This window comes from Camelus dromedarius, chromosome 10, assembly GCF_036321535.1.
Source record: "Camelus dromedarius isolate mCamDro1 chromosome 10, mCamDro1.pat, whole genome shotgun sequence".
Classification (NCBI taxonomy): domain Eukaryota; kingdom Metazoa; phylum Chordata; class Mammalia; order Artiodactyla; family Camelidae; genus Camelus; species Camelus dromedarius.
The window spans coordinates 36,907,160-36,920,707 of NC_087445.1; the positions used below are offsets into that span (position 1 = coordinate 36,907,160).

Consider the following 13,548-nt stretch of genomic DNA (forward strand, 5'->3'; position numbering starts at 1 on the left):
GACTCTCAGGGCACGGGACTGAATATTGTGTGTGTTCCATGAATGTGCTTTGCCCCAAGTCACAGGGCACTGTCACTCCTCTGAACCTCTAGACTCTTTTCATGCTCTATTTCTTAGGCAATGAAATGGTAACTACAAGACAGTATATGATAACATTTTATTATAGTTATATTTAAAACTCCACAGGAACAGGGATTTTGCCTGCTTTATTCACCTGAGCACACCACTGGGCACATAGTAGGTGCTCAACAATTTTTTTTTTTCTAAATAATGAATTGCACATACATGTGTTTTGCAACTTCTTTTTCCAGTGTTATTTGAAGTTAAAATATCTGTGCTGGACAACAACACCCCTTCTCTGCTGGCCAGATATGACTCATAGACCACCAGTTGAAGCCTTTGCTCTATAAGTACTCCATAGAGCCCAAGGCAATTATCTCTCTGTACCCCAGCAGTTCCTGGCATGAGCATGGTAGAGATCAAAGGGCAGCAAATAAACGCACAAGGAAATCCAAGTCATGTTTTGAACTACTGAGGTTTTTTTTTTTTTATTGCAAAACATTTGTTACAGAAATTTCAGAAAGTTTTTCCCGTGGTATCTGCCAACTTCTGCTTCGAATTATATATCTAAACAAACAAGCTCAAAGTGCACTGTGAATCCAGTAATAGACCTTTAAAAAAGAACAATTCCTCTAAGGATTTTTATATATTTATAATGTCGATTGATATGCAAACTGCTGTCTATCTATACACAAAGAAGGAAAAGATGTATATATCTTTAAGAAACCCAATTGCAAAATTGTTTTATTTATAGGAATTCATTTAAAAATGATATCTGAATAATTTTCCCCATTATAAACTATGGTTAGAATGCTTACAAATGAGAGTCTAAGTTCTGTATTACGAAACGACTATGAGGACAGTCTACTGCATGTACTGTTTTGCACGGCAAGAGCAGCAATATAAACTCAGGTCAGACGCTGCAGTGACAGGAAGCAGGTAAGCCTTGATACAATGCTACGGTGCTCTTCTTCTGAATCTCCCTCACAAAGATCCCACTTTTAGGTCCAGAATGATGCAGCTAGCAAGGATACATACACAGATTATTTGGGAGAACAGAAATAACCCTGAATAGGGTGAGTTCCTTTCCCTCCCACTTCAATTCTTGGTGTATTTCACAGACACACTCCCTAAGTTGGAATCAGGGATATGATCCCGGTTGGCTCCAATTCAGAGGTCCCAAACTACTGTCTCTGGGACCAAAAGCTGCTGGCAGACACAGTTGTTTGGCTAGCACAGCATTTGCAGATCTGAACGTGAATGTCTCTGTAGTAGGACACGAGTTCCCTCATGCCCTGTAAACCCTACTTCCTCCCGTTTGCCTCACACGGGTCCAACTAGCACATTTGTGTTCTGGATCCAGCCCCTCCACATATCTGAGTTTACAACCCCACAGTCTAGATGCTGATTCCCAGTGCTGATGGTATGTGGGAAGTTGGGGGGAAGATGTGAGGGACTCTCTTGGGACTCAGGCAAAGCACTGATGAAGCCAACGCCAACACCAGTCCAGCTGGGAGCATGGGGTAGAGGAGGAGGGAGGAAGCTAAGTGAGTGGGATGAGCAGGGCTGGATAAAGTCTGCATGTTTGACTTTCTCCAAAGAGCCAGTGTTTCAGCTGACTGTGCCAGGGTCCACAGGGTATCAAGGTGATGCGAGCAAAAGTCAATTGGTCTGGCAAAAAAACCACCTTGTGCTGGGCTAAGAGCAAGGAAGAAGGTTAAGGGAGTAAAGAAGGCTGCACATCCAGGGACAAGGCTGAACTTCCCTCCTTGTCCCACCTCTCTCAGCAATCTTCCTGCTCCAGAGGAAGGCCTATATCCTTTTCATCTCCCAGCACACAAACATTGTGCAAATAGGCAATGGCCTGAAGGTTTAATGGGACCGTAGACTAAGTTAGGAGAGGGAAAATTCAGCTCACTCTTGCTGCCATCTGGATTACTTGGCCACCAAAATCCTCTCTTAGATGACATGTAGAAACTGTCCTATCTTGATTTCATTAGCAGTGATCCACGCAAGGAATTCATCAGAGAAAGGTAACACAACTACCTTCTCAAATGAATTTAAAAAGAAAGGAAAAGAAAAAAAAATCTTGTTTTCCTTAAATCAGAGCCAACCCCTCCTTTGGTTGACTCCAATCTGAGAAAGAGAATGTTTGACTTATAAAAAGAAGAGAAAGCTTAGGCCAGTGCAGGCTGAGAGAAGAGTTTCGTCTACTTAATTGAAAAGCAGTCATTTATCAGACTGTGCAAATGGGCTCCTCTCTTTTCCAGATGTTGAATGGCTTCTAATAATGAAACGGTGATTTCTTTAAAGGGCAAACTCCTCAGAGTCACCCAGTGCTCGATCAGACACCCAGTCACCCGCCTCTTGCCCTCCCCCAGGCCAGGCTCACACACAAGGTGAGAAAAGCCACCTGGTAGGAGGGTGATCACGTGTTGCATCACTGGATTCATTCAGAATGATCTGTGGATTTTTACACTGTCACGAATGGACCTCTGATTCTCATCTCTGGTATAGCGAATTGTATGCAATGGCCCTAAAGAATCAGAAACGTGTCTTTCATGTACCACAGATGCACCAACACCTAGACCTTAGTAAACCCAAGCAGTGCTGGCTAACTCTCTCTGGGTAACATAGCTATATGTCTTGTAGTTAATACTTTATTCCGTATTACTTGTTCAGAGCTTTAAAAAAGATAATAAAAAAAACCCTCGTTACTTTTTTGTTTTTAATTTTAAAAAATTGGACATAATCCTCAAACAGTGTAAGAAGCCCAACAATCTGAGTGAGTTCCTAACAGGTTTAAGGGTCACAGCAGGCAATAGTAAAATGTTAAGTGCCTTTCAGAAGTCAAAAGAAATGCATAAAGCAGTGCATGCATTTTGTTGCCACAAAATTAAGACTGGATTTGGAGAGGGATTACTTCATTTAAGTCACATTGCTATTGTTAAAGAATAGTGAGTTATAATGCAATATCTAGAACAAGTATATAACCACCTACACACTAGTATCACCTTATCTAGAAACAAACATTTTAGTGTTACTACATGAACATATTTATAAAATACTGTACACTGCTTCCACACTGGGTTAGCAGATGTAAACAAACAGCTAATTCAACTGGAGCTTAAAATATTATTTTCAGTTCATTTGTCATATAGTCTTTTGCATCACATGCCAGTTTGTCTTTCACAAAAATCACAACTTGCCTACCACAGCTCGCAGGGCTGGTAAGAGAATGCACATCAGCTTATACAAATATTTTACAGTCGTCTATGGGAATGTGAAAAACACAAAGCAGGTCAGGAACAAAAGTGCCCATTTCATGAGGATGCTAAATAACATGGAATTGGGAACATAATTAATCCTTGCAACATGTGCTTCTTTATTGAATGTTACAGATTCTTAAATGATTATAAAGCTGTCCTGTAACGTTCATTAATATAACCACATGCTACAGCTATGCTGAGTTAAACACGGGTTACATATATGTTTATAGGTGTTTTATAATACAGCATCACCCAACACATTGGTATAGTCTATAGACACAGCATGATGGATGACTGGATAACAGTTATTATCTCTATAGAAGTTAAATAGCCCAAACGTTCAGGAGGATTAGACCGCACAGCCTCAGAAAGTGGGATGAATGCACTATCCAGTTATCTACCATAATTTAACTATAGAAACTGTCTTTTAGAATGCATTTGAAACATTCAGAAGAAAACATATTTTGTGTTTTTGCAAGTACATTTTTCTCATTTAATCATTCTGAGATATATATATATATATATATATATTTTTTTTTTTTTTTTAAAGGGGGAACTTACCGAGTGCTAAATAATATCCTAGACCTGGAAGCTTAGACTTAAAAAAAAATTCAGTTCTGTAAAGTGCTGCATTCTGACCCCTAATACACCTTCTGACTTGGAGAAATACACAAACTAGCCATGACAATTATACCCAAGCTTTCCAGCTCCATTCAAATCCATCAAGGAGGGAGTTTCTCAGCATAAATATAATATATGTTGGTTAATCAGGAATTTCCATGGTCATTTTCATTAAATATCCTTAAATTTTTTTTCCCAAAAGGACTGAGAAATTTAGAATAAATCATTACATATGGTAGTATATAAAAATTGGCACCTTAGAAGCAGATGATTAAACCAAAGCTATTACTTCCATGGGCTCTCTATGACTTTATTTATGTTCCTCAATAACTTGCTGCTCATGAGCTGCTAAATTCACAGAGACAGGTAATTAACATCCCCTCGATCAGGGACATGGTGAAATAAATGAGCTGGACACAAGCTAACTGTACAAGGCCACTGGTGTGCAGAACCCCCAGAAATGGAAAGAAATGGATGGAAACAACACACATGGAAGTGCACAGGAGGGAAATGGCTCATGAAAGTTACACAGTGTGTGTTTAAAGTCACTTAAACTTGGCTTGTATATTTCACACAGTTCACAAAAGATGAAGAACTTCATTTTCATGCACAACAAAAGGACCAGTAGTCAGGTCAGGACTGCTAATACTTCATTTCCCAGGTGCTATTCTGTTCTCTCTAGAAATCACGATAAATAGAAAAGCTCATGCTCACAATTTCTTTCCCCTACTTTCAATCTGGCCCTGGAGGTGCTGTCACATCCTGCTCTGTGGTCAAAGAATAACGATTTCACCTAATTCTTGGATTCCTCTTCAGACTGAGAGAGCCTTCTGGCTTTTTAAGTGTGCTCTGTACTTAATATCATCAAATGTTAGTACGTAAGTACGTCAAACTAGCAAAAGCTAACGTAAGGAACAAAAGTCACAAAATCCTGCTTCAAACTCTGGTGCTGAGACTTGGCCTTCCTGAGTCACAGAGAAATGGTCTCGAAATGTAAAGTGCCTATTACAACTGCACTGATTATGAACAAACATGATTCCTCCTCCTCATTATCAATCAATATGGAACCAGGGATGCATGAACCCTTTAAGGTTTATTGCAACTTTGCATGTATGTATATTTTTTTTCTGGGGCGAGGGCCCAGAGCTTTCATTAGATCCTCATAGAGATTCATGACTCAAGTTTAAGGGTAACTGATTTAGTCTCAGACCAAATGCATGTTTGCTGAGGGGGAAACAGCCAATATAGGGTCCAATAAAAATAAAAGTGTTTCTAGAGCAGTTATAGATGAGGGACTCTGGTGGCTTGTTTCTTATTCACTTAAACCCAAGGAGTGGAAAAGGAATTCTTTAATTCTTTATATATGGCCACATCATTATTTCTACACCTGAAAAGCTCGTTCAGAGGGTTTTTGCTTTTTGTTTTAAATATTGAAAGGCTAGAGATTTTGTCCATGTATTTCATTGATTTCATATAATGAGAAAATTTGGAGTTCACAACTACAGCTAAACAAAAGAATCAGGTAGTATTTGGGGCCAGGAACATTAAGTCTTTTACCTTACAGACTTCTATTCTCTTTTAAAGCAGTGATCCAAATAGGAATCCGAGGATTAAGATTTTTTTTATCCAACTTTAAATCCATACTCTGAGCTAGAAATATATGCCTATATTCTAGAGTCCATAATACTATCTGGTTTAGAATCACGTGTCTATTCTGATTGTACTTGGCATAATTGCTTTGTGCAGGAGAAACCAGGCTAAAAGAGATGTCACGATAGCAAGTGCTCCCGGACATAAAAGGGACAGAGGGCAGGTAGGGAGTCATGTTGGCAACTCTGGTTTGGTACAAGGAAAAGCTAAGGTCATAGGAATTCAAAAAATAATAATTTCAACATCTGTCAGAATTTAATATAATGAACTCTTTCAATGAAACTCCTTGGATATTAAAAAATCCTGGTTATATCTCAAGGTGATAGAAAAGTCCAAGCCTTTTAAGAAAGCTCTATATGTCTGTTTATATACTATATATTAACATGTCTCTCTGTGTAAATGATTATATATGTATATAAGCAGCATATACTAAAGAACTCTTTATATGTTTATTTGCTTCCTATTTTAGCCTACTGTATCTTTTTTATAGCTCTGTATATAAGAAAAATATTCATGGTATGCCTGTAACTGATGGCTTTGGGTTGATACCAAACTCCCAGTCAATTCTAAGGTTATTTATGGTTTTGAAACTTCCTTAGAAAGTGCTCTGGAACATTTCCATAAAAAAGATACCAGCCCTTGAAAAACTCCAATTAAATTGATGCTAAACTCAGATTAAATGTCAGAACTCTAGATACGAAGATATCTACATGTAACCAGATATTCACATAGAAAATGGTCATGTGATGAGTGGTGTGGAAGATTGGCAGTTACATCCCAGAGATGTTCAGAAGACGTGGTGGACTCACACACGATGAAGGTCAGACAGCAGCATAACGCATGACATGGATGGTGAGGCTCTAACAGTCTCCCACATGGCAGTTTTAGGTGAGTTCTGCCTACTGTTCTTTTTTCTTTTTTTTAAAGTTCACTATTACATATTCAGTGAGTGGCTTCATTGATGATAGGTGAGATAAAAAATAAATTAAAAAATATAAAATTATTTAATTACATTCATCCTGAGCTTGCTCGACTATACTTGAATGCCCACTGTATATAATAAACTACTTGACATTTGTTTTTAACATCAACTCTTCCTTCATTTTGATTGCAATACAAAAAGGCATTTCTTTTCCCTTTATTTTCTTCAAAAAAGATAAAAGTTGTGGCACCAGAAATGAATATATAAGAGACAGGTGAACTATGACTGTTACCTTGTTTTTTCTTTATAATGATCAATTACAGAAGTGTTGGCATGAGAAGGATGTGGGACGTTAGGTAGAACTGCTTGCTGCCGGCTTATACTGAATAAAAAGGATGCTCTTCATCAGTCATCAGTGATGGAGCCAATGTGAAAAGAAAACAGAATTGAAGTTTAGAATATCTCATTTGTATGCGGGGGACTTCTTATTTTATTTTGCAATTTAGCCCTGCATCCTAAAGCTCTTGATAACGGTCAGAAACAGGAAGTTGCCTCCTGGCACGGAGAATGCTTGAAGCCCCATTCATTCCCAGGGCTCATGGCGTTCTGAAGTGACTAGTGATACACATTCAGCTCAACCCTTCATCTCCCTCTTTCCCCTCCCTACCCATCAAGGGTGAACATGACTTAAATCCCCTGTGTTTGGCACTGGGCCAGATCAAATGCTTTCTTGATCTGTAGCCCAGAAGTCACCTTTGAGTTAATACCTCCCAAGGCATTACTTGTTTTGCTCACTAAGGGTAAAGTAGGTAAGTTTCAAGGATAGGGAACAGATGAATTTGGGAAAGAATTTTAGAGCTGGATTTTCGAGCCTTCTGCAAAGCTTATTAGAAGGTTTAGTTGTGCTTGCTTTCAAAACTGTGGAAAGCGGACATTCTGGAGAGTCTCCTCATGGACAGGCTGTCCCCTCGGCCCTCCGGCTTGGAGGACTTACTCCTCTGGAAGGGATTTCTCAGGCTTGCTGTGTTCCGCTGCCTGTCGAGTTTGTCACTGATGGAGAAGCTCTTCCTGGTGTGTGCATATGGCACGCTTGGCTCCTCTGCTGAGTAGCTGTTGGCGCGCTCTATCTTGGGAACTGTGATGTTGTTGGACAGGGTTCTCTCTGAATTATCATCTTCCTGGGAGGGTGTTGTGATGGTGGCTCTCCGGCCCTTGGCCTCATTCTCCTCACTGTCAGAGCTGGGGTGACTCAGTTCCGCCTCTCGCTCGGGATGGCAGCAAGAGGAGTCCTCCACTTTCCCTCCAAGACCCCCAGGGAAGGTGGCTCTGTCTGCAATCACTTGAGGGGCATTAACACACCGCGTGTCAATGCAGTCCGTAATGCTTGTGTATTCTGCTGTTTTCATGGGCACCCCAAAGTTGGCGTAGTAGCTCCTTGAAGGAGAAAACATAAAGCTATGAGATTTGACTATGGGTGCCTCTTCAAGAAGAAAGGGTGTGGTGGCTAGGTAGCGGCTACTTTTGGAACGCTCGATGGTGTGGTACATTGGAGGGTCAGTGTCCCAGGGGTTCTGGCAATCTGGGAGGTGGGTATAGTCTGAAGAAAAAGATCTAGTGTCCATGGAGGTGACGTCCTCGAAATCAATGCTCCGGCTTGGAGGTCTGTCTGTGGGTGCAAGAGTTGCACAGGCACTACTTGAAGGAGCTGTGGAAGGTGCTGGAGCTGAAAAGCTTGGCTCTCCCAGCCCAAGGATGTTCATGGAATTGTCCAGAGGGTCTATATCACAGTGGAGCTCATCCATGGCAGACACATAGATGTCTACACACGAAGATGGTCTTCTGGAATCAGGAACAACGGCCAAAGTGTTTGTAGGGGCAGTGGGAGCTCTGGATTCTTTTGCTACAGAGTGGGAACTAGTAGCCCGGTGTAGGCTCAGGGACCTTTCTTTAAAAAGACTCTCCAGCTTTTCTATACCACCTTTGTCTTTCACATTGACTGAATAGAAAGAATGGCTTCGCATACGGGGCATTAGAGTTGGAGAAGTTGGGGACAAGGTCTCCTCACCTGCAGGGTCTATACTCTCTTGGAGCTTGAAGGTGTTCCCCTCCTGGCTGTTGAAGCTGCTCTGGCGGACAATGTAGGCTGCGTCTGTGCAGTCTGAGGAGGTCCGCGAGCGGATTTTGTTGGACTCGGCCCGCTCCAGACCCGTCAGGCGCTCCAGGGCTGTGGCCATGCGCCCGATGAGGTCCTCAAGCTGCGCCAGCCGGATGTCCACGGTCTGGAGCGAGGCCTTCATGCAGTGCTCCCTCTCATTCACTTCTTCCAGCCGCATGGACATGTTCTCTACCCTGGGTGGGAAGAGAGAACAAGAGTCACGAGGGGCTGGTTCCTCCTTGGGAGGTTTGAGAGCAGGGACAGAGGGAACAGGGCTGTGCCCGGGCCTCGTTGCTATCACTATCCCACCAGAGGGGCTGTGGTGGGTGAGAGGGGGTGAGGAGAGAATGGCAGGGACCCTGTCACTGAGAATCACAGAACCCCAATTTTTTTTAACTAAAAGAGGCTTTAGAGATTATCGCATCCAGTGATAATCTTTTTAGCTACAAGTCCTCTTTTCCCTCAGTGAAATTTAACGCTCAACCTCAATAAACAAACACTGAAGTTGAGCAGTTCTTGAAGTGGAGTGGGGCCAAAGTCCCACCCTTTCCCACCCTCCTGGCTTTGCTGTGGCCTGGGGCTGGGTTCAATGACCTCAATAAGCGTTAGGGTGTTGGCCTGTCACCAACAACATAAGAATGTTACATTTGGATGATTTTACCCAGAATTCTGCAGTAGAATTGTAGAATGTAGCTATTCTTATCGCAGTGTACATGTAAAATGTGTACTCTATGGACTGGGATTGTATATATTTTGCATTTGTATAATAATCTTTTGTTGTTGCTAGTCACAATAATTTTTTAGAATGTAGTGCCTCCAAAGGAACTGCTATGTTTCTGTTCCGGAGGCACCTGGAGTTGATCTAATCCAACCCAATCTTTTCATTCACAAAGGAAAAGCAAACATCAAGAAATTGAGCCAAGATTATGTAAAGTAATTTGTGGTGAACTCTGGAGTGACTATCAATAAGTAAACTTTCCTCCTCTCTCTCATCTTCTCTGGGTAGCTTTATATTACACAGATGCTTTATCTTACAGTTATTTCTACAGGTCTTAACCCTTCCCATTGGAAATTCTTAAGGGTTGATCTGAATCATATTCCTGTTTCCACTTCCATGATGCCACCTCAATCCCTGCCAGGTGTCCACAGAGGCTCACTGAGTTAATTACTGTGATGAACTTGATTTCAATTGTCTAATAGGTTGCCTGGCCATTTATTTATAAAGACAGAGACCACATATTTAAAATAAAATTGTGCCATCTTTCTCACTTGCTCAAATTATCTTGCAAAGGGCAAACCAAAGCCAAGTTTTAGTTTGAGCTCAAACTTCCACTTTTAAATGCCCGAAGGCAAATTTTTTGGAGAATCTAAATAAGATCCATTCACAACTTTTTCTGGAGAGGATCAAGATACTTTTCCAATACTTTCAATATGTATGGCAAATCACTTGACTGCTGACCCTTAAAAGGAATATGGTAGTGCTTTACAAGGAGTGGTGGGAATTAGAACTGGGTCCCCCCAGCTGTTGTGATGGTGGTGGTGATGGTGGTGGTGGTGTGTTAATAAGAGTAGCATCTATTAGAGAAGAACATTAGAGAAGAATATACATCTCAATGCCAGAAAGAGGTGTAAGAGGCATGTGGTTTCCTTCTCTGAGGGACTCATAGGCTTTTAAAATAAAACCTCTTCTGTTGGCCAGAGTGGGGGTGTGTGTGATTTGTTAGCGTGGGGCACATTTCCACCTCTCTTGGCAACAATCCCCCCAACTCACCTACTCTGCCTTGTTATCTTTTAACTTCCCTTTACCCAGCCTAAGGTTCTGGTCTACCCTCCAGAGCCCTGCTCCAGAAACCTTTTTCTTTTGCTCTTTTCTGCTGCCCTGTAACCAACCCAGTGTCTCCCAGGATCCACACACACTCTGCCACCATGCCCAGGTGTATTTCCAAAAGACTGGAAAATTGAGCATTTCTGTATATGACAAACCCAATGCTATTCACCCAGCTACTACAGATGATTCAGAAGGAAAATTCAACTTTTCCCTGTTTCGCTTTGTTTTGTGGTTATAAACATAGCCCAGAAACAAATTCCTTACTTACTTACAGTAATAGGTCTGTGTGTAGATTTACAATTCACTTTTTCACCATCTAGCCTATGGAGTTTGATTCTGCAAGTACTGCAACTTATTTTTTGTAATGCAGCAAGCTTTGGGTAAGTGGGTGGAATACTTCATTAAAGTCAGGAGTAGAACAGACGGTACATTTCTATAGAATGAGAGTTTTTGTTTGAGACACACTAGTTACTGGGTCCCCCTAGCTTTTTAGTGTTGGCAGGGTAACAACAGGCAGGATAGTTTTCTTCCTCCCTCTCCTTTCCTTTCTTGAAGTCTGGTGTGTACAAGGTTGGTATGGGAAGAGATAAAGATGCTCCCTGAGCATAACTGCACATGATCATTGATTTGAGCATGGTGAGATAGCTCCCTGCACTGTGGAGACCTCCCTCCCTGCATCCCACCTTGCTTTAGCCCCAGGATCCAACACTGCAGAGAAAACTAGCAGGTAAGAGGCCAAGCAGAGGCACCAAGAGTTACTGGAAGGGTAAGAACTTGGTTGTGAGCAGTAAACATAACCCAGAAACTAAGGAGCCCAAGGGGATGGGAGAAAGAAAGAGGAAGTACAGGGAGGAAGCAGGCCCCCAGGAAAGCAAGGAGGTGCCCAGTGGGAGCCTCAAGAATGAAGATAAGCAGTTTGGCTCCAGGGAATGGAACTGCAGAAGGAAAGCCTGCTAGAACAGGGCCAAGGAGCTATTCTTCACAGAATCTTAACTCTCCTGTGGGCTCTGAGATGCCCTGGAATGTAAGAGTTGAACTTTAAAAAAAGGTGGGGGGTACTCTTTGATTCATTTTCTTCCAGATTCTGGATGGGTTTACCACCTGTGTCATCAGTTAGGTCATGGATGTGACTGTTAAGGATTTAAAGTAGGAGTTATAAAAAAGTAAAACTTCCTAGAGTCAAATGTATATGTGCTTGTCCCCAAAATAGAGTGCTTTCCTTAATCTTTAAAAAAGAATTCTTAAAAAGTTAATTGTAAATGAGCACGCATCATAGATATAAATAGGCCTGAGGAATGAGCCAAGAGTTTGGGTCATGATTGTAGTTTCTAGGAGCTGACGCTGGTCAAATGTTGGGAGATAAAGTGGAGAGAAGAATGATAAGAATTTATGGATCAACAGGAATCCTCAAGGAGACGGATATGGGACAAGACTAAGTAAGAAAAGAAGGGACTGGGAAAGGAAGATGCTGTATGGAAGAAACACTTTATTTTTCATTCCCTCTTTCAACTCCCCAGACCTTGCGTGGCTTATTTCAGAATAACTCAGGAGGCAATCACAATAGGGACCCAATAGAGCCCTGAAAGATGTGCGGTGGCTCCTGTTCCCAGGGGGCCAAGAAAATGACAGGAGCCCCATCAGAGGGGATTCAATAGGTGGGTTAAGAAAAAAACCCAGGTAGTAAGACAACTAGCCTCTAACAGCCAATGTGATAAGGAAAAGGACATCCACTTGAAGATTCTGGTGGCACAGATCTATTCAATTTCAGTATGTAATTTTTTAAGGATTTTACCTTCTAGAAATTCACCTTCTTTTCTGATAGCCTCAAAATGTGGTTGAAGGAAATACGGTAAAAGAAAAAAGAGAACTGTCAGGCCATGTCTGTTCTAAATTTCAAATATTCCCCTGAGTGCTAGCAGTGGGATGGGTGTAGGATGAAAAGCAAAAACAATCCCGTATCACATGAGCCTGATTGTGGGTGCTCCTGTAGGGGAAAGGGCACACTGTCACAGGTTTGGGGATCAAAGGCAATGACACAGAGCTGCTAATGTGAACTCCTGCTTATCCACAGACTGATACCTAATTTGTTAATTACTTGAGTCCTTTAGGGTTACCTCCCCTTCCTTTTGAGCCAATTATCCTTCTCTCTGGGACAAAAAAAAAGGGGAGGGGGGAGAAAAGTTTAAACTCAGCTCTATCAATGGAGATACCAAAGAACAGCTTTAGAAAAAGATTTGGTGGGACGTAGGTGAAGCTCATCTTTTTTGGCTAACACTAATTTTTGATTACTTATAAATCTCATATATCCTAAATTATTCCTGTCTCTTTGTTATGAAAAATTGTAAGTTGAATGTACTATTAATAGTCACATATCTAATACTTTTTTGAATCTAGGTGAAGTGGAAGAAGGGTACAGAACCTATCAGTTTAGGAGAGAGAATGTTAGATTAAAAGATGACAGTAAGGAATAATGTATATCCCAGTTTGCTTAAGTTGTTACCATCAAGGAGAAAATTCAAACTGAATCTTCTGACAAGCTGGAGCCTTACAGGTGGGGTGATGGTGAGGATGAACTGGAAGCTTTAAGTTAGGGGTCTGAGAATCAAATGCCTCAGGGCAGATAAAGTAAGTAGGTAAAGCAGACAACGTATTAAAGAGAACAGAGGCAGGGATTCTGTGGCAGCAGAGAGCATGCCCAGTCCATAGGCATTCAGAATGAATTTTAACAATCACTGCAAGCTCTACACAACAGCCCTCTGTGGGCAGATGCTGCCCACGAGCGACCAGTTTGCAAATTCTGCTTTAAATGAGTTAAAGGAACCAGAAAAGAACTTCCATCTGTGATCACCAGAAAATGTACGTAACCAGTAAGAACCAAAGGGAAATAATAAGCCAGGAGACTGAAGATAGGAAACGTTTTCTTAATATTCAACATTCCTAAGTTCTAGGAATCATGGGAGTTAGACATCAGTTCTTGGCAGCATAACAGAATGGCTTAGTAGCAGGTAATTAAGCTGATGGTGTCTTTTGAGTACTTTAAAGA

At 41.4% G+C, this 13,548-nt stretch overlaps 1 protein-coding gene across 1 annotated transcript in view; it reads right to left on the reverse strand.

The window, feature by feature from the left end:
* Window positions 1-519: 519 nt before the first annotated feature.
* TRPM3 (transient receptor potential cation channel subfamily M member 3) overlaps window positions 520-13,548 on the reverse strand; it is a 724,277-nt gene continuing 711,248 nt past the window's right edge. Inside the window, exon 27 of the mRNA XM_064490266.1 lies at window positions 520-8,871. Coding sequence (XP_064346336.1) covers window positions 7,419-8,871 — 1,453 coding nt within the window. The 3' untranslated portion in view covers window positions 520-7,418. The remainder of the gene's footprint in view (window positions 8,872-13,548) is intronic.